Source organism: Chenopodium quinoa, unplaced genomic scaffold, assembly GCF_001683475.1.
Source record: "Chenopodium quinoa cultivar QQ74 unplaced genomic scaffold, ASM168347v1, whole genome shotgun sequence".
Taxonomy (NCBI): Eukaryota; Viridiplantae; Streptophyta; class Magnoliopsida; order Caryophyllales; family Amaranthaceae; genus Chenopodium; species Chenopodium quinoa.
In genome coordinates this window covers 1,347,348-1,368,755 of record NW_018743285.1, presented here as the reverse complement: position 1 = coordinate 1,368,755, position 21,408 = coordinate 1,347,348, and the positions used below count along the sequence as shown (strand labels likewise).

General features: G+C 39.0%; 2 protein-coding genes across 2 annotated transcripts; both read left to right on the top strand.

The window, feature by feature from the left end:
• The first annotated feature begins 2,242 nt into the window (after positions 1–2,242).
• On the top strand, positions 2,243–15,053 carry LOC110735554 (peroxidase 12-like). Its single transcript, XM_021915746.1, has 4 exons — positions 2,243–2,523; positions 3,035–3,229; positions 4,455–4,594; positions 14,370–15,053. The coding sequence occupies exons 1-4, from the start codon at positions 2,287–2,289 to the stop codon at positions 14,854–14,856; spliced, it is 1,059 nt and encodes a 352-aa protein (XP_021771438.1). The 5' UTR covers positions 2,243–2,286; the 3' UTR covers positions 14,857–15,053.
• Positions 15,054–18,044: 2,991 nt separating this feature from the next.
• Positions 18,045–20,938, top strand: LOC110735670 (peroxidase 12-like). The gene is made up of 3 exons (XM_021915857.1): positions 18,045–18,366; positions 19,531–19,725; positions 20,009–20,938. The coding sequence occupies exons 1-3, from the start codon at positions 18,133–18,135 to the stop codon at positions 20,630–20,632; spliced, it is 1,053 nt and encodes a 350-aa protein (XP_021771549.1). The 5' UTR covers positions 18,045–18,132; the 3' UTR covers positions 20,633–20,938.
• Positions 20,939–21,408: the final 470 nt, after the last annotated feature.

Here is a 21,408-nt window from a genome sequence, read left to right as displayed (position 1 = left end):
GCCTAGACCCAGTTCCGTGAGGAATTCAAGTTTCCCAACTACGATCCCTCAATCGCAGTTTCACTATCTCTGTGATTCGACTTGAATCACTTGTACAATGTGAAGAACTCTCTCAAGCCTCACACTTACAACTCTCACAAACCCCAATCCCAATTACAAAGTAACTACAGGATTTTCCTAATGCACTTAAGAGACTCAAGGATGGAAAGAACTCAGCTTTTAAAATACTTAGAAACTTTAACGCTCAGAAAGCTTCAATTATTTTTCCACGCTTCAAAACAGCATTGTTGATTGCTTTTTATAGAGAGAATTGTTAAGTCTCAACCATGTTCCCACTTCCCCCTCAATCCCACGTTTATCATAACTAGGAAGTTAAGATTTACGTTGAGGGAGTGGAGAATCATGGTTTCACTGACTTCTCTCCCAAGTTCAACGTGACTCCTTAAAACAAGCAAACAAGTTTACTGGGTCAAAAACAGTTAAAAGAATATTTATTAATTGATAAATATTTATTTAAGAAATAATAATCAAAAAGATATTTAAAAAGATAAAACATTTAAATAATTATTTTATTTAAAATTAATAAACTTATCTTTTAAATTAAAGAATTATTTAACTTTTATTTATTTCTAAAACGTATCTTTTCAAACTGATTTTTACCCTTTCCTTATTTCAAGGATTTCAAAACTGTTTTAAATCTTTAGTAAATTCTTTTCTGAGTCAAACGTTAAGTTCCTTCAGGAACTCCAGGTTTTATTTATTTCTGGAACTTCAAGTTTCTTATGCGTTCCTTCCAACACTTTGATTCCCAAGTGCGTACAGAAAATATTCTAAGTATTGCAGCTTGTAAGTTTTTCTTGAAAGCTTGCTTATCACGTCAAGACTTCCAAACTCTTTTGTTCCTGCTCCGGAACATTTAGCTTATACCTGAATCTTCTATTTAACCAGGACTCAACACACATTATTAGTAAGAGTTTGTTTTGTTAAGTCAATCATCAAAATATTAAGGTAGTCAATTCAACATTGCCTTTTGTGAGATCACATGCATAATGAAAACAAAGGATTCTACTTTAAAATTGAAATAAAGTGGAGAATTACAAGTTAATAATACACATGCATAATGTAAAACCATAACAAATCAACAATTACAACAACTAATGAACAAAAATTATGCAATTTAAACCAAAAGTAATTTAAAAACTAACCTCAAAAACCAATGAGAATCCAAAATTCAATTCGTCAACTGAAGAAAATCAACAAAACAAAGGAATGATGAAGAGAAATATGAACAGAGGAGAGAGAAATTGCAGAGCAGTAACAGAGAAATAAATTGAAGAATAGTGTAGAAGAGTAGACGCGCTAAAATGAAAAAAAAAAAACGGAAACAAAAAATAACCGCTGGACTGGCATGTGTGAGACCAGTCCAGAAGAGAGAAGTGGATCGGTTTTACACTAAGTTAATGTAAGCCGGCCTTTTTCAAGAATTTGTGTTTTAATTAATGCATTCGTATGACTTAAATTTCATGTCAGAAATACATTTATGCCAAAATCTTGTATGGCAGTACATCTCACTAACGGAACATAATTAATCATTTTTAATGAGAATATATTATGTGAATCTAGATTCCTAATAAAATGAAAATAAGTTACACAAAGTAAATTATTAGACGTACATTTTGTAAACCTTTTGAAAATCTCGACTTTTGAAATTTGAATATACGCTTTTGAGCATTTTAGGTAAGTCATTGAAATTAAAAATTCCATATAATTTGTTAGACATATTTATCAATTTTTGGGTGGTTGAATTACGGTGAAACGAACTCATCTAATATTTTGTTATGGAGATACAATATATGGTTACTAAACGTGTTTAATACAATCTAATTTTCAAAAATTCATCTTTGCAAATAGGCAATATGAATTGAAGTCACTAAACGTGTTACACAAAATCCAATCATTGCATATATACAACAGTAGAAGAAGTACCTTACGTAGTTACGTAAGTTATACTTCGTATGAGTTTAATTATGACAAAATGAAGGGGGAAGATAAACCCTAGCTAAGCACGGAAGCACCAACACTATGCATGTGGATAAATATGATTCACAAATCAATCCTGAAATATCAATCAAGTTAATAAAAACAAAACTAACAAAATTTATTAACGTCTTATCTCTATTTTGCCTCCTATAAATAGGGCTGTGAAATGCATGGGCAATATCTTCAAGATAAAAATAATAATTAGAGTTTTAAAGTGAGAAAAATACAAGAGAAAATAATAATAATATGGTACTCTTTAAAAATTTCTCTTTTTTCGTAGTTGTTATATCTTTGGTGGTAGGAAAATCAAAGTGTCGTCATAGCTCAGTTCCAGTTGTGCCTGGTTTATCATACTCACATTATCAAAATAGTTGCCCTGATTTGGAATACATTATTAGGGATCATCTTTGGGAGGTTTTTAATCGTGATATAACGCAAGCAGCTGCTTTACTCCGTCTTCATTTCCATGATTGCTTTGTTCAGGTATTATTATGATATTACGAGTAATTATAAACTATGAATAGGTGAAAAAGTCAATGTATGTAAGTATATGGAACGAAGAGAGTATAATAAAAAATGTTAAGTCTAATTATACAGAGATATTATTAAAATGTTTTATTATCATTATTTTGAAACAACAATGTTAAACCACCTTCATTTCATATGCATTTCCTCATCACAAACCAATTAAGAAATTAGATTATCAAAACTTTAAAGAAAGAACACATTTGTTGCATATAATATAAATCATTCGATTTTGATAAATATTGCAAATATTATTCTATTGGTGGTTTAGTTTTCAATTATATTTACCGGAGTTTATTCAGAATATCATATTGATATGCTATAGTGTGCATATATACAAAGTATATAGTCAATAAACTTTATTTAATATCAAATTATATATAGATTCTAATAATGATTTCTCAACTTTTAATAATTTCTCCTGCCCAAAAATTCAAAATATTAATACAACTCCACATTTATTTGTTAGGGATGTGATAGTTCAGTACTTCTTGATGGTTCACCTAGTAGTCAAGGTGAAAAGGATGCACCTCCAAATTTGACGCTAAGGCTTGAGGCATTTAGAATTATAAATGATCTTCGTGCTCATGTGCATTACTATTGTGGCCGAGTGGTATCTTGTGCTGATATCCTTACCCTTGCAGCTCGTGAGTCTGTTTATCAGGTATTAATTTATAGTCCTTTTAAACTAACCATGTTAATTAACAAATTAGTTGATAAATATTTAAAAATTTAGGTTCTTTTTTTAATCGTTTTACTTTTACTTTCAATTGCCAATTCTTAATTAGATCACTTATTTTTATCAATTTTGTATTTATATATTGGTAAATAATACTAGTCCTATTTACGTATATCAATGCAAATTTTTGGTCTCAAATATCTTTAATTTCACACTCATAAAAATTATAAAAAATAAATAATAATAAAGTTATTGAGACGAATAAAATTAGATCTCATATTATTATGTTTGTTTTTATATATAAAGAAAAATTTAGAAGACTGCTTCTAATTTTTAATAGTCAAATGATTCTAAATGGGACTAACATTATGAAACGCAGGGAGTAAAAATACGTATTTAAAATATATATTGACACAAATCCTTTGACATTTTATAGTACAACATTTTGTGTGTGTATATATATTTGTTAAAAAAAAATCATATTCTAAGCTACTTAGGTATGTGAATAATAAAATAGTCAAAGTGGAATAACTAATTTTTGTAAAAAGTAATAAATAGATTAATTAATATTTTAATAGATAAAAAAAGCTACTTATACGAGGTTTTTTTTAGATAGAAAGCTAGTTATCCGAATTAATTTTATTTTTTTTTGGAGGAAAAAAACAATTAAGTTAATGAAATTTATACATAAAAATTGTGACCAAAGTTAATTTGTGAATAATACTAAGAGATGAAGGAAATATAATACTACTCCATATATAACTGTGATTTTTTTTTTAACAGATAAGATAAAAACTTTATAACGCCCTCCTTGTGAGGGGTACCCATACTACTTATGTGGCCTATGATAATATTGTAAATTCAATACTCCGTACAAAAAAAAATAAAAATAAAAAAAATAATGTTGTTTATTTATTTATTTTTGTCAACTACATTATATAATTTTAAAAGTCATAACAACTGTTGTATCCAATGACTCAAGAATAAACAATATTACGTACAACTCTATCGTTAATTTTAAAATGGTAGTCATATTAATACTACCTTAGTTTATTTTATTCTGTTAAATTTAATTTTTTAATTATTTATTTATGTATTTATTTTTGTTAAGTTGAATTCGCCTGAGGATTAACGTTTTTGCCTTTATTTTCCTTATTTTATCAAATCCCTTCACAATTTAAATTTATTACTTTGTAATCTAATTTTCTAGGCAGGTGGACCTTTCTACAATGTTCCCTTAGGAAGAAAGGATGGCCTAAGCTTTGCTTCAAGAAACGAAACACTAGCCAATCTACCACCACCCGTTTTCAACACTACACAACTTATCAACGCCTTCGCCGCCAAAAGCTTGAACACCACGTGTTTGGGTCCAATTTAGTCAAAATTGGGCCTGAGCACTAAATGATCCAATTAAAAGCCCAAGGTCAAGGTTCAACTCTCCAATTGCTCAAAAGTCAAAAGTCAGCCCACAAAGTAAGCCAATTGGGCTAAAGCCCAACCTCTCCAAATATGATGAGGTATAAAAGCCCTCATATTAACACATTCAAGGAGAGAGTCATATTCTTACATAAGACATCTCATAACATCATATACACTATCAGACACAACAACACATGCATCATCACATACATTATCTCATACACGGATTATTCCAACTCATATGCTCATTCTTGCATTGAGAAATACTCCACAAAAGCCTCAAGCTACAAACTCTCTTGCATAGTGTCTTCCTTTTTACACATTGTACTGACTTTAGCATCGGAGGGGCCTTCCTCGGAAACACCCCCGAGGCTAGTTTACGTGTGTTCACTGTGCAGGAAACCTTCGGCCCAACACAGCTTGGATCGAATCCAGTCTTCTCCATTTTAGTGGACCTTCGGCAAGGTCCCATTGTTTTCAACCGAAACAATTTGGCGCCGTCTGTGGGGAAGACTTTCAAAAATCTTTAAGCCAAATTCCTAACCAAGATCATCTTGCAATTATCTTAGCAGCCATGGCTAAGAACCGCAAGAGCAAAAGCCTCCGTCAAGGAGCGGGCGAAAAGCCTAAAACCCCTACACCATCGCCCTCGCCGGACCGGAACTCTCCCAAGGGTGCCGGCTCGGGGGGAGGATCACACAAGGAGGATTCCCTATCTCCTATAATGCATGACTCTCAATATAGGCCGGACCACTCTCGGTCTAGCAGGGGTCAGTCTGATCATAGGACATATTCAGTGTCCCAAAGCCAACCATCGGCTGCACGGCCTCATTACCACACTCGGCCGGGGACCCCTTTGACGGGGCCCAGTTCGGAGGAGGTGGCAAGAGCGCTGGCAGTACTCATGGAGGCAATGAGGGCACAGAATATGCCACCGCCTCGTGATCGAACTCCTCCGCATACCCGGCATCAGCGGAGGAAGTTAGACCATGACGGTGGGAAGCTTCCTTCCTTCCGGGAACTGGAAGAGTGGGAGGAGGATTCTTGGAAAAATGAAAAAACAGAGGAAGAAGAACTCTCAATTATTTAAAGGATCCTCATCCTCAAGACCAGCAGCGCATAAGAGCAGCAGCTCAGCTTCTCGGCCAGAATCTGCTCGCCGGGAACCTGAGACTGCTCGCAGAAGCGTCCTTGACCGACTCGGCGGCCAGGAACCGAGCGTGCGTAGTCGCCTCACGTTCCCTGCAGCCGAGGCCCAGACTTCCCAGCCAGGGACGAAAACCACTCCTACCTCTCTGAGAGGGCGGAGCGCGGTCCCTTCGGCCAGGAACAAGGGCAAGGCCATTATGCTTCCCGCTAGTTCACCATTCGAGCAATGGATACTAGAAGAGCGCGTACCCACGGTTAAAATACCGTCGCATATCACATATGACGGGACCACGGATCCGAAGGACCACGTGGCCTCGTATGAGGCTCATATGCATCTTTGCCCCAGATCCGAGGCAACTTGGTGCAAATATTTCCCAACCACTCTCAAGGGGGTCGCGCAAGCGTGGATCTCCAAGGGAGTAAGGCAAGGCTCCATAACAGGTTGGGATGATCTGTCCTCCAAGTTCAGGAGCAAGTTTTCCACGGCAAACCGCCGAGAAAAGACTACCGCAGAGCTCATGGGTCTGCAACAGGGGGAAACCGAAAGCCTCCGAGACTACCTGACCCGTTTCAGTAACGAGTCATCAAGCGTCTCTCAGCTGGACCAGGGGCTAGCTGTTTTTGCAATGCAGAATGGCCTTCAGCCAGGAAAATTCCTAGACTTCATGGTCATGCATACCCCGCAGACCTTGGAGGAAGCTCTTAGTGCTTCGGATAAGTTCATCCGAGCCGAAGAATGGAATAAAGCAAAAACCCAACCTCAATCCGGGGGAGGGAAACAGAGGCAAATACCCTTGTCTGAAGGCCAAGGCCATAAGGCAAAGGGAAAATCAAAGGCCTCGGAGCCATCTTCGGCCAGCGACCTAAAGAAGGACAGGTTTGCCTCATACACAGGCAGATACGAGTCCTACACTCCGCTCTCTCTTCCACGCGCCAAAATTTACAGTGTGACGAAGGAGGAGCAGAGTTACCGAAAGCCGAGACCACTCCCAGAGTGGTATCAGCGAAAAAATAAAAATCAGTGGTGTGAGTTCCACGAGTCTTCGGGCCACAACACTGAAGAGTGTATCCAGCTGAAGGACCAGATAGAAGACATGGTCCGGAAGGGATACTTGAAAAAATACATCGCGGATCACCGCGAGAAAAAAGAATCCGAAAGGTTAGCAAAGGACCCTCGGCAGGACCTTGATTTCCCCCGGAAAAACAGTAAAAAACCGGAGGGGAAATTCCCTCCGATCAATGTTATCTCGGGAGGAATATACTCTCGGAGGGAGCACAAGCGTCACCTTAGAGCTTTGACTCACCAGGTGAACAACGCTGACATTCAATCTCCCCAGTCGCCGGTGCCGAACATGACGTTCACAGCCGCCGACTGCCGGGGGATTACGTTCCCTCACGAGGATCCGTTGGTGATCATCGCCACGGTGGCCAACCACGACGTCAGTAAGGTCCTTGTTGACGGTGGCAGCGGAGCAAACATTCTGTTCCGAAAGGCCTACAACCAAATTAAGCTGAAGCCCAAGCACCTTACGCCGGTACCCTATCCGGTATCCGGGTTCAATGGGGCTTCAACTTATCCAGATGGGAAGGTGACACTTCCTGTCACCATCGGTTGCGATGAGGCAGCCCGGAACGTCATGATTGAGTTTTTGGTCATCGACGCTCCTTCAGTGTACAACGTGATTTTGGGGAGACCCATAATTCACGAGATCCAAGGGGTCGTCTCAACTTATCATCAGCTGATGATTTATGTCTCAGACGCCGGCTTCCCCGAAAGGATACAGGGCAACCAGAAGGACGCCCGAAGGTGCAACTACCTCAAGCCATCCAGTAGTCGCCCAGATAACGACAAGGATGAGGAGGAGAAAGAAAAAGAAAGAGAGCCAAGCACAAAAAAGCCGAAAGGCCTAAGTGCTTCGGCCCAAGGATCAGTGCCCAGAGAAAAAGGTCCCGAAAGGGAAAAGGTTGACTCTTCATCTGAGCCGAAAGACTCAGAGAGCCAGCCGAAGAACACAAAGACTGGGACACCTGCTGACATTGGCAGCAGACCAGATTCTGAAGAGTCCAGTCCATCAGCAATGGACATGGACCAACAGACTGAAACAGCAGAGTTGGCCGAAGGAGATGCTGAGAAATGTGTAACAATCGGGATGGACCTTGATCCTAACACCCGTTGTGAACTTATTCAGCTCCTGCGGGATAACAGAGATGTGTTTGCTTTCTCGGCAGCTGATATGCCCGGGATAAGTTCAGACCTCATCTCCCATAACTGAAGGGTCCATGCAAGGCCTCTCAAAATTGGGGATCTTGTCCTTCGGAATGCTGCTGCAGTTCAGAAAGGCCGAATCCATGGGAAGCTCTCAGCTACATGGGAGGGACCTTATGAAATTTATGATGAGCTTCAGCCAGGGACATACCGACTTCGGCAGTTGGATGGAACTGAGTTGAAGAATCACTGGAATGCTGATGTACTGAAAAAATACCATGTGTAAACCCTTCGGGGCAGAACAATCTTTGTAAGTACATTTTGAACTAATGACAGGCCTTGGAGCCGCCATTTATATAAAATTTACAACTGTTTATCCTTTCAAAATTTTCTTTGTTCTATCTACTCTTTGAGGGTTTTTTATTCAGCCTCGTCTGAAGCCTTCGCCTTCGGGTAACTGGGTTTCAGATTGCTGACAAAACCTGTCTTTTTAAAGAACACTGGTCTTTCAGCTGAAGTCAAACTTCAGAAAGACTTGTTCTCCAAAGACATGAGTCCATGGACAATTCTGGGATATTGCCTTAACTGAGCCTTGTATCCCAGAGAGCCATTATCCGAAACATTGCCTTAAGTTGGCCCTGTGTTTCGGGTATCCATTTTTCAAAGATAGCCAGAAAATCAAGGATAACAGCAACAGTTGAAAATTTTTAAATCAGCCTCGTCTGAAACCTTCGCCTTCGGGTAACTGGGTTTCAGATGGCTTACAAAACTCAGTCTTTTTAAAGAACACTGGTCTTTCAGCTGAAGTCAAACTTCAGTAAGACTTGTTCTCCAAAGACATGAGTCCATGGACAATTCTGGGATATTGCCTTAACTGAGCCTTGTATCCCAGAGAGCCATTATCCGAAACATTGCCTTAAGTTGGCCCTGTGTTTCGGGTATCCATTTTTCAAAGATAGACAGAAAATCAAGGATAACAGCCTTTTTAAATCAGCCTCGTCTGAAACCTTCGCCTTCGGGTAACTGGGTTTCAGATGGCTTACAAAACTCAGTCTTTTTAAAGAACACTGGTCTTTCAGCTGAAATCAAACATCAGTAAGACCTGTTCTCCAAAGACACGAGTCCATGGACAATCCTGGGATATTGCCTTAACTGAGCCTTGTATCCCAGAGAGCCATTATCCGAAACATTGCCTTAAGTTGGCCCTGTGTTTCGGATATACGTCTTCTTTAAGAACGCTGGTCTTTCAGCTGAAGTCAAATTTCAGTAAGACTTGTTCTAAAGAGGTTAGTCCCAGAAAGCTAATATCCCAAGCATTGCCTTCAGTTGGCCCTGTGTTTCGGATATCCAACTTTCAGACAATCTTCAGTAAGACTTGTATCCCAGAAGCATTGCCTTCAGTTGGCCCTGTGTTTCGGATATCCAACTTTCAGACAGTCAATCTTCAGTAAGACTTGTATCCCAGAAGCATTGCCTTAAGTTGGCCCTGTGTTTCGGATATCTATTTTGAAGAAGTTCAGAAATTGCTTATTCAACTAAAGTCATACTTCAATTTCTGTGGGGGCAAGAAGCACGCAGTGCAGCTATGTTCGGCAGAGTTGAAGAAAAGAAACAGTAAAGCATTCAAAAATAAAGCAACTGAAGAAAAAATTTTTGAGCTACAAGTTCAATAATTCAGTATCGGCAGCCGCCCACAAGCGGAAAATAACAGCTGCCGAAATACGTACATAAGCAAAAAAATAAAACTGCTGTACGACAAGGCAAGCTGAAGCAAAAAACAAGGCAAAAAACTCAGAAAGCGGCAAGTCTAAAGTTAAGCACATGATGAACCGCAAGATTCTGAAGACGACTGCCCGAGTTCCTATGCTTCAGCCGGGGGATCAGACTGATCAGCGTTGAGTCCCATGGTGGCCTCAGCCCCAGCAGCCGAAGAGGCGGGCTTTGCATTTTGCCGAGCCTCCCTTTCCCTCTGCTCAGCTTCCAACTCCAGTCTTTCAGCTTCCTCTTCGGCTTCCTCAGCCTTAAGAATTTCAGCTTCAGCTGGAGTTGCATACTTCATGTGAGGGTCTTCGGGATTCTGGACCCACTCAGCACATTTAGACCAGTCCAGCTTCGGCTCAGCATGAAGGCAGAGTCTTCGGCATACTCGGAATCCGTTTCTGAAACCCATCTCATATTCCTCTTGGGTGTAAACACGGACTTTGAGTAAAGCCTCAGCATCAGCCAGCTTCTTCTGGGTCTCCTCCAAGTCTTCCTTGGATTTCTTCAGCTGTTCAGCGACTTTGGAGGAGGAACCCTTCAGCTCATTCAGCTCTTGCTGAATTTGGAAAGCCTTTGTCTGAGCTTGGGCCACTTCAACTTTCTGGATCAGCAGTTGATCCTCAGCCTCTTGGAATTTAGCTCTTTGAGCTTCAGCAGCAGCAGCAGCCTCTGAGAGTTGGACGTCTTTGGCCAAGAGCAACTCTTCAGCAGCCATTCGGCTGGCTTCAAGAGCCTCTAGACGCTGCTGCACTTCAGCTTGTGCAGCAGTTCCTTCTTGAATTCGGCTCTCAATAGCAGCCTTGAATTTGGAGACGTCCACTCCCATATGCTCCTGGAGGAATTTTTCCCCTTCCATCAGTGGGGGAAAAACCTCCATCTCCATAGCATCGCAGAAGGTTTTCAGAGCTTCGGCAGCTTTTTTACCGTACTCCTCAACCTCCTGCTGCTTCTCTTCAGCTGCTGCTTGCTTCAGCTTAGCAAGCTTAACTTCCTCTTCAGCCACCTTCCTTTCGTGCACAGCAGCGTCTACCCTATCTTGTAGGGTATCAATCAGCTCTACAGTGAGAGTCTGATTGTGCACGAACTGAAAACAGGAAGACAAAAAAAAATAAGTAATAAGAAAAAAAAAATAGAGCTGAATTTCGGAGGGAATGAAGGAAAATTACCTGCATCATCAGCAGTTGGTTAGACCTGGCTGGGTCAGGAACTGATCTACTGGATTCGCCCATCCCAGCAGTGGCCTTCAGCGACCAGATCCTTGCCCTGTCTACTTCGGACATGCCAGCAAAACTGCCGAAGTAGGCTTCAGCTCCTTCTCGGTTTTGACCCCATATGAGGTCCCAGATGTGATCTGGGATTGGAATTCGGGGGGCCGAGAAACCCATTTCTCCAGAATGCAGAGTCTGGAAAGAAGGGAAGGACGACGATGGAGCTTGATTAGCTTTGGTTGTCTCAGCATCGTCCTTCTCAGAGGAGTCAAGTACTATGACCTCCTCTTCTTCAGGGGTGAGGACGAAAGCCTCAACCTCTCTTGCGATATCTGCCGTGAAGCCTTCAGCACTTGACATCACGGCATCTTTATTTTCGTGCTCAGCAGCACTCTCCTTGATTTCTTCTTGGACCCCTCCCTTAGGTTCGGGAGTTCTCTGATCCACCTCCATCTCAGGAGGTGGCGGAGGGGTCTTTTGAGGAGATTGGGGTGTTGGCTGGGGAACCCTCGGCGATCCATTGCCTTCCTCAGGTTCCCTTATTGCGACGCCGATGGTCATCGGCCTCTGCTGAAAATCATGAGGGCCGATGATGGCCATCCTTCGGCGCCTTTTCAGAAGAGGCTGCTCGTCCATATCTGAGTCTGAAGACTCTTGTATTTGATCTTCGGGACGAACAGGAGCTTTGCCTTCTCTGTGTCTGTTACTCTCTTCAGACTGTAACAGACAGGGGGAAGAAGAGTGTGAGTAAAAAAAAAAAAAAAAAAAAAAAAAAAAAAAAAAAAAAAAAAAAAAAAAAAAAAGAAGAAAAGAAAAAAGTTGTCTGAAAGCTCACCGAGGTCTTCAGCAAAGCCTCGTCTTCTTCAGCTGCTCTAGCTGCAGCTTCGGCTTCAGCAGCTCTGGAGGACCCTTCTCCTCCTTCACAAGCCTCAAGTACCCGTGCAACCTCTTCGGCTGTGCGGGCAGCTTCAGCTTCTTCGTTCAGCAGCTGAAACCAAGGGTCTCTCTTCTTCCACCAAGGCTTCTGCCTCTGATACAGAGCAACAGCCTCAATTTGGAAGTGGGAAGAGTCCAGATGAACTTCCCTATGCCTCGGCTCAGTGATAGACGGGGCCCGTTCAGTTACAACTCGCTCTCGGTTAACACCAAGACGAGCGTAGTTAATACCAACGTTGGTCTCGTCCCGCTCTGAAAAAAGGAAAGGGAAAAAGTTTAGCTCAGATATGTTGGCACAGCATAAAAAAGCAAAGCGAGAGAAGAAAAAGAGGTAGTTAAAAGCCTCGGCCCCAGCCGAAGAAGCTTACCATCCTTAAACTTTCGGCTGAGGCCAACAGCTGCTAGCATATTCTCTTGGAAAACGTAATGCGTATCGGGGAGCCAAGTCTCCGGGATATGCTGCATTCGACCACTCCCCCCCGGGTTCGGCAGCTTGCCGAAGATATGTTGCTGATCCAGGTTCGGATCCGCCCCGTTATCTGCGGGGGGACCTAGACTTCCCATTTCGGGATCAGGCTCAGCTAAGTACCGGGGAGCGCTGAAGACGCAAGGGTGGCCCGGATCTATGGGTGCCCTAACCCAAATCCATTGACCTCTCCAGTCCTTGTCTGAAGAGTCATTTGGCCACATGGTCAAGTATTGGGGCCGGGACTCAATCCGATACCACCCAGAACCATGGCTTCCGTGCCCACTCTGAATATTTGGCACTAGCCGATGGAGCTTTCTGAAGCAGTGCAGGTTCGGCACGTATCTGAAGAACTTGCAGACCCATAAGTATGTCATCACCCTTCGGATGCTGGTGGGGGTTAGCTGACATAGGGAAATGTTGTAATGGATCAGCAAGTCTCGGACGAAAACGTCCAAAGGGAACCTCAGCCCATACTGAAGCTGTCTCGTGTACACCCCCACATACCCCGGGGGTGGACGATGGATTCTATCGGATGCTGAGGGCATTCGGCACCAATATCCATCAGCTTCAAAAATGCCGTAGTGCAACTCAATTTGCTCGGCAAATCGATATTGATCGGCGTTCTCTACCCACCATGAGTAGGGGCGGTTCTTTATCATGGCCGAAGCGACTTCGGCATTCTCCCACTCTGAAAACCCAGGGAGGATATCCCAAAGGACAGCGGGAATTTCATCGTCCCGTCCAGAAGCACTCGGCTCATCCGTTCTTTGAGGAGGAGCCGAGGAAAGGGGAGTCGCCCTAATCCCATCAGCAGGGTCAGACTCCGGCCTTCGACCATTCCAGGTCCCAATCCTATTCCTAGGATCGGGAATCGGCCTTGCTCTTCTTGGAGCACGGGCTCTACCTCTAACTCCTCTTGCCATGGACTATTTCGAAGAGAAAAGTCGAAAGAAGAGGGGAAGGAGTTCGAATTCGAAGAAAAATAAACTGAAATCAAAGGAATTTACCTAATCTGAAGCGAAAGTTGCCGATTTACGAGTTCGTAGTGGCAAGTCTCAGCTTCTAAGCTCAATGCTCGGGGGAATTTGCGAAGTTTTGATACGGATTCTTGGATTCTCTCTCGAAGAATTCTGGGTTTGTGTTGGTGAATCAGTGAGGAGAATGACGCGCCTCTGTTTATATCTCCAGGTACGGGATACGAAGAGTCTGTGCTTTAATTTCTCTTAAGTACCCACTAAGTAACCATTAAACACATGTCTTGTGATTAAACCGCCCATTATCCGTCCAACTTCCGCAAATCATTAACCGTTGTTATCTCATTAATTACGGTTTAAATTCAAATTTTTGGATCAATTAAATCATTTACTTCCCTCCTTTTCTGAGTTAAATCAAACCCGACCCGTCATTCTTCCGAATCGGGTCTGGGGGGCAAGTTGTTTGGGTCCAATTTAGTCAAAATTGGGCCTGAGCACTAAATGATCCAATTAAAAGCCCAAGGTCAAGGTTCAACTCTCCAATTGCTCAAAAGTCAAAAGTCAGCCCACAAAGTAAGCCAATTGGGCTAAAGCCCAACCTCTCCAAATATGATGAGGTATAAAAGCCCTCATATTAACACATTCAAGGAGAGAGTCATATTCTTACATAAGACATCTCATAACATCATATACACTATCAGACACAACAACACATGCATCATCACATACATTATCTCATACACGGATTATTCCAACTCATATGCTCATTCTTGCATTGAGAAATACTCCACAAAAGCCTCAAGCTACAAACTCTCTTGCATAGTGTCTTCCTTTTTACACATTGTACTGACTTTAGCATCGGAGGGGCCTTCCTCGGAAACACCCCCGAGGCTAGTTTACGTGTGTTCACTGTGCAGGAAACCTTCGGCCCAACACAGCTTGGATCGAATCCAGTCTTCTCCATTTTAGTGGACCTTCGGCAAGGTCCCATTGTTTTCAACCGAAACACCACGGATCTCGTGGCCCTCTCGGGAGCCCACACGATCGGACTCGCCCATTGCAACTCCTTCACCAATAGACTCTACCCTACTCAAGACCCTACCATGGACCAAACATTTGCTAACAACCTTAAACTCGTTTGCCCTACAAATACCACTAATCGGACTACAAATTTGGACATTCGTACTCCTAATGAATTCGATAACAAGTATTATGTCAACCTTATGAACCGTCAAGGCTTATTCACCTCCGATCAAGATTTACATACCGATTCAAGGACAAGGGGCATTGTCACGAGTTTTGCTACGAACCAAGACTTGTTCCATGAAAAATTCATCGACGCAATGGTGAAAATGGGCCAAATTAGTGTATTGACCGGGACACAAGGCGAAATTCGTGCAAATTGTTCAGCAAGGAATACTCGTACTAATTTTGATCTCGAGTCTATGGTGGAAGAGGATCAAGAACAAAAACAATTGGCACAATATTAAGGATTATGTTCGTAAAACATCTTCTAAGTCGGGTTAGATTGTAACGATATTAGTATGTTTGGCCAGCTTGTTACTTCAAGTTTAAAGATCGATGTCTTGTCGTATGTGTTTTAGTACGTATGATGTTATGTAATGAATTAAATGGAATATTGTCTTAAGGATTTCCAGGCTCTAAATAAAGGATTGTATTCATGTTATACCTATCTATAAACTGTTAAATAGATTTGGTTCACACTAATTTAATTTATTGTATACCACTAATATTAAGGTCACTTTGTTTAAATATTGATATTTTAAAATATAGCCATTATACCAATAAAATGGTCACTATGTCAAAATAAAGTTTAATATGTTAAAAATAAAAGTCATTGTGTTATAATAAAGGTCATGTATAAGAGATAATTAATATGTTTTATAATGAGAGTTTAATACATGGGTCAGTATGAATATAAAGGTCACTATAGTAAAATTAAGGCCAGTACGTTAAAATTAGGGTCACTATGTTCAACGTAATGTCATTTGGCACGTGTAGATATCAATATATGTTCAACATTACGTTAGCTGGCACATCAAGTCCACAATAATATTATTGTGAACCAGGTTTACACAAGGATTTTCCATACCTATCTATATTCGCGCGCTTCATGAAGTTCTTTTTTACTTGTCTCGTTTGTCTTTTTGCACAGTCTCAATATAATGTGTACTTTGTATATTTGATCATCAGTATTTTCAACAACGCATTATTAAAATAATGTATCTGGTTAAAATTTTGAAACTACAAATTGATATTAATCTAACAAGATTTTACATGAATTACTATTTTATTTTATTTTATTATTTTTTTATTTTTTTATGTTATAATTATTGAAGATTTTTCACAGACAAAATTTCTCTCTTTTGATGAAAGATCTCAAATAGGATAAACAAAAATGAATAAAGAAAGTAGTATACTAGGATCATTACTTGTGTATTAGTCTTGTTCTTTAGCTTAATATGAATCATCAAGGCTCACTACTATTAACCAAATTACTATAACTATTTGTCCATGAAACTAACTATAACATGCATATTTTTAAAAATCACCTATCTTATCGGCAACTTAGGCATTATATTTACTTTAATGATTAAAATTTTACTAATACTAGTATTCTACCTTCATTTAGTAATGAACCATAATTCATCTTTTAAAGGCATAGGTTGAATAATAATAGGTCAGGTGTATTTGTATTTTTTCAAGTTAAATAAACCATTGAATTTGGATATAAATTCGTGTATCATTCAATCAATCAAATCCTTAATTCCATAAGTGGGGTCAGCTAAATGAACCAAATTTGATTATTCCGTGTAGTCATCCACTAAAATCTTCCTCCTCCATCCCTTACGATCCAGGCCAATGCTTCATCCGATCCTTATGCAGATCCATATATTTCATATCCTTCCTAACTCCTTTCAACCAAGTCATTTTCGGTCTCCCTCTCCCTCGTTTAACCCCTCCATGGTCCCACTCTTCCACTCTTCGAACCGGTGCACCCTCAGGTCTCCGTCTTACATGTCCAAACCAACACAGATGATTTTCCCTTAGTTTGTCTGCAATGCTTGCTTGTCACACCTACTTTCTTATGTCATTGTGTTTTATTATTCATAGGTTGTACTCCGTATGAAATTAAAATTAATAAGAATTGCGGAAAAACAAATTTTGCTAAATCAAAAAATTGTTTTCTTTGGACAAACATAAAAGGCCGAAAATTGAACCAGATTTAAATAGTTAAGTTCGAACCATTTTGGACTGATCTATTGGGCCACCCAATTGGATAGTTCCTTTTGTTTGACGACGCAACTAGTTTTGGATTATGATGTGTTCTACTTATTTGATTTTCACATAATTGTATTTATCTGAACTTACTGAAAGTTAACTAAAACTATTAGACAATATTAGAATTTATATATTCGTATTAGATTGAAATAAAGTAATTGATATTAGCTCTGCTCAAAACTTATTATTTCCAAAACAAATGAAGACGCGATAAGCATAACATGTCCTTATTCTAGTCTTGGAGATGTGGACAACCTTTGGCATATTGATGACTTTTCTATAAAGCTCAAGTTGGCATGAAGCTGCAATATTTGTTATAAAAACTTAAAATAGCTAAGGTATAATTAGTGTCGTTAAATTTTTCTCAAAAAAAAAAAAAAAAAAAAAAAAAATTAGTGTCGTTAAATTATGCCCCAATGAGTATTAAAAACAAGATACTGTATGTGTTTGAGTAATTAAATATAGATTTGTTTAGTCAAGGTCTTCAGTTGACAACGAAAACTAGTTCACACATTAGATCTATTACAATAAGCACTAAGTAATAATTTCATAAGTTTAAATTAAGGATTAGAGTTAAAGATATAGCAATGTAAAATTTTTTTTTTAGTAGGTGATTATGTGATTTACTTGTTCCCGCTTAGATATTAGAAACCTTACTGGTGATAAAATTGACATGCATGTGGTCACCTAAAACATTGTTTAATTAGCTCACCAAATTTGATTTAAATTATTCAGACTATTGATCTGATCTAATCTTATATGATTTTCCGAGTTGATTAAGTTTTGACATTATTAGTTACATTCAATCCGTGCTAAGTTCACGTGAACTTTCTAGATATGAAATTTTCATAAGTAAAAAAATCATAAAACATGTAAACACGAAAATATGGGGTAGTTTGTCTTGATTTGATCTAATGATCTTTTAAATAAAACGTGTTAGAATATATGTATCAATATAATCTAACAATATGTTATCTGAATAGAACATATATTCTAATATAATGATATCCATACTCAAAAGACCTTAAGAGATAATATACATAACTTAATATCAAACCTCGTCCACATTATTAGTGCGCTCTATACATCGCCCTAAAATTAAAATAAAAAAAGTTACAAACACTAATGTTAGTTATCATCTAAGATAAGCTTGATCTATTTAAATTATGTGTAAGAAATGTGGGTATAGTTAAAATGCATGTGCTTTCACCTGGCCATACGTGGTCATTGACCAAACTGAGGAAGATAAAATTAACATCGGAACTCCTCTATATTCTAACGTATACTGACAAGATCAAAGATTATTCAATCTCAACTAATCATTAAAATAACCCATCAAATGATCCACGCTTTCACACCAAACTGGCAATACCTTATTGTTTTTTTCCTAGAAATTGTCAAACACAATGCTCCAACATTCATAACAACCAAAGTTTTTCGTTGAAAAACATATCACAAAAACAATGGGCTCTTCTAAATTTATTTCACTTTCTTTAGTTTTGTTTTCTTTGGTTGTAGGAATATGTAAGGGTCAAAGCACAATACCAGTTGTGCCTGGACTTTCATACTCGTTTTATTCATCTAGTTGCCCGGATTTGGAGTTCATTGTTAGAAGTCATCTTTGGGAAGTTTTTAACAATGATATTACACAAGCCGCGGGTTTGCTCCGTCTTCACTTCCATGATTGTTTTGTTCAGGTATTATATATCGTCAACTATTGTTTTCTTTTACTTACCCGTTTGGCTAAATGTAAAAGCGAAATGCCAAGACTTTTTGCGAGCAATAGGTAGATAATAGATATTCACATGAGTGATAGAGCAGGTTTGAATTTAGATTTATGCCCACTTATGTTGGTTTGTATGTTGAATATAATTTCTAATAGCTTTAGTCATAGTTGGTATTAAAATTGTATTTATTAGATTGTATCATCTTTAAACCAACAAAGAATTTTATTCATACCAACAAAACTTTAATCTAATTTTTCATTATTGGTACCAATAAGTAAGTATTTTGGTATTATAGTGCTGATATCATCTAAGCACAATTTAATACCATCGAGTACTATTAGAGTTATCATTAATTCAAACTATTAAATGCTGAGGATTTCTAGTTGAATATGTACCTACTAGGCCATTACTATGAGTATTGTGTAGATTGTGAAGTATTATATATTTATATGTGCCTCAAATCCTCCAATTCATGCCCCCTTTTACCTTATACGAAGTACGGAGTATCTTATTACTTAACTTTCTATCTTGGAATTTTGTTTTGCCATAACTCTCACGTGTTTAGATTCTCCTCGATCTTCTCTGGCCTAAGTAGCAAAATTGATAATTCTAAGGAAGCCTAATTCATCATGAAGAATAAGTATTAGCGTATAGCACCTATGTGCTTAGAAAGTGTATAGGATGACACTGGTTTTCTAGTGGTATAATTCAAACTACAAAACGTACGTACCACTTTGATTAAATGGAGTGAGCCCCAGTTTCTCTTCATGAGAAACACTTTTATTTCTCATAATGACATTTTGGAAAATAATGTGATGTTTTTCACTGGTGGGGACCGTCTGTCAATTTTGGGTGGACCTCTCATATCTTGACACATACTCTATGTGAAACAAACTTGTTAATCAATAGGAGAAACAAGGAATTACCCGATTAAATGTACCAATGTGATTTCAGTGGTACATTTTCGGAGTATTAAATGTACCACTAGCACAGTTAAGTGGAATATTCAAGTTTTCTAATACCTGGTAAATTACGTTTCTGCCCTCCTATACACTTCGTTTGTCAATAGGTGCTATGCGCTGATATGCACTCCATCATGAATATTCATATTGCCATCAAAAATTTATGTTTTAGGGATGTGATGGATCGGTGTTGCTGGTTGGATCGGCCAGTGGTCCAGATGAGCAAGATGCACCTCCAAACTTGACGTTGCGAGCTGAGGCATTTAAAATCATAGAAGATCTTCGTGCTCTTGTGCATAATGCTTGTGGCCCAATTGTCTCTTGTTCTGATATTGTAGCCCTTGCTGCTCGTGAATCTGTATTTTTGGTACGTTTATCTCTTTTTATGTTAATAGAATAATTACAAGTAATTTGAGTTACATATATTATCTCTACATAGAATTTGCTATAAATAAAAAAACTAAAGTGCATCAAAACCCCTTCACATATTCTACAATAAAAAGTTAAATATGGCTCGAGTATTGTCTAATTAATAACTTATGAGTTAATAATACAAGTTACTTGGTATCGTCCTTATTATCTTCATGCTTTCTCCTAGTCAATTTTTTTATGTACCCATTTGTCATAACTGGTCATGTAAATTTTTGCAGCCAGCTGGACCATACTACGAAATTCCCTTAGGAAGAAGGGACAGTCTAAACTTTGCAACAACACCTGAAACACTAGCAAACCTACCACCACCTACATTCAACACTACAAGCCTCCTCAACGCCTTCACAGACAAAAACTTGACTACAACCGATCTTGTCGCCCTCTCGGGTGGCCACACCATTGGTCGCGGTCACTGCACCTCCTTTGCCAACAGACTTTACCCTACTCAAGACCCTACCATGGACCAAACCTTCGCTAATAACCTTAAGCTCACATGTCCAACAAACACTACCGTTAACACCACGAATTTGGACATTCGTACTCCTAACTTGTTTGACAACAAGTACTTTGTCGACCTCATGAACCGCCAAGGCTTGTTCACGTCCGATCTAGATTTGTACACTGACTCTAGGACAAGGAGCATTGTGAAAAATTTTGCTGTCAACCAAACCCTATTTTTCGAAAAATTCGTGGAAGGGATGATAAAAATGGGGCAACTCGAAGTATTGACGGGTTCACAAGGGGAGATTCGCACGAATTGCTCCGTTAGAAATGGTGATAATATAGGCTTGGCGTCTGTGGTTAAGGAGCAACAAGAACAAGGAATGTTGTCGCAATATTGAGGAATTATACATTGATTGAAGTGAAATAAATGAAGTTTGTGCCAATTACATTATGCATTGTACGTGTGATGATATTTTGTACGTAACTTTTGTATGATTGAGGAGGTATTTTATCATCTTTCATGTATTCTAGTGTTACTACTTTTGTTTTCATTGGAAGAATGAAAGGTGTATTTGTATGTTTGAAAAAAAGCCCCACTTGGTTGCATTAATTAGCTGCTGCAAAACGATGTAAACACTCTACAAGGATAAAGAGCTTCTGCTCCTATTGCCACATGGTTTTGGGAAAATGAAACCTTCATTGAAGTTTGGACTTGTGAAGTAGAAAGATTGTGGGTGTGGCCTAGACCCATATTTGACAAATTTTCAATTTAAGGTCTTAATCTGCCAGTTTGTTTTTATAAAAGGACATTTCTCACAATAGATCTCCATAAATAATCTATTTTGACAAATTTCCCTAAAATTGATAAATTTGAAATCACGCTTTAAAATGAATAATATAACAAGATTTGATCACTTGATTTTTATTTTTATACATTAATGTATAAATAAAGTCAAAAGTCAGGCAAACCACACTTCTTTCGTTCCAAATTAGATGATATAGTTTAAGTTTATTCACTATTCACATAACTTGCTTTGACTTCGTTTTTTGAAATTGTGTTGAGAAAAAGCATATTCACGCGAGTTCTTGTTAAATTTATCTCAACATCTATTTTTAAAATATCACATTTTATAATTTTTGCTAATAATAATCAAGAACATTTGCATTAGAAAAT

Bases quoted from the DNA above. Each gene is read 5' to 3' on its own strand.
- LOC110735554 (XM_021915746.1), top strand. From the start codon at position 2,287: ATGGTACTCTTTAAAAATTTCTCTTTTTTCGTAGTTGTTATATCTTTG. The intron at 2,524-3,034 runs GTATTATTATGA...TTTATTTGTTAG, and splicing joins TCCATGATTGCTTTGTTCAG to GGATGTGATAGTTCAGTACT. The intron at 4,595-14,369 runs GAACACCACGTG...TGTTTTCAACCG, and splicing joins GCCTTCGCCGCCAAAAGCTT to AAACACCACGGATCTCGTGG.
- LOC110735670 (XM_021915857.1), top strand. From the start codon at position 18,133: ATGGGCTCTTCTAAATTTATTTCACTTTCTTTAGTTTTGTTTTCTTTG. The intron at 18,367-19,530 runs GTATTATATATC...TTTATGTTTTAG, and splicing joins TCCATGATTGTTTTGTTCAG to GGATGTGATGGATCGGTGTT. The intron at 19,726-20,008 runs GTACGTTTATCT...AAATTTTTGCAG, and splicing joins CTCGTGAATCTGTATTTTTG to CCAGCTGGACCATACTACGA.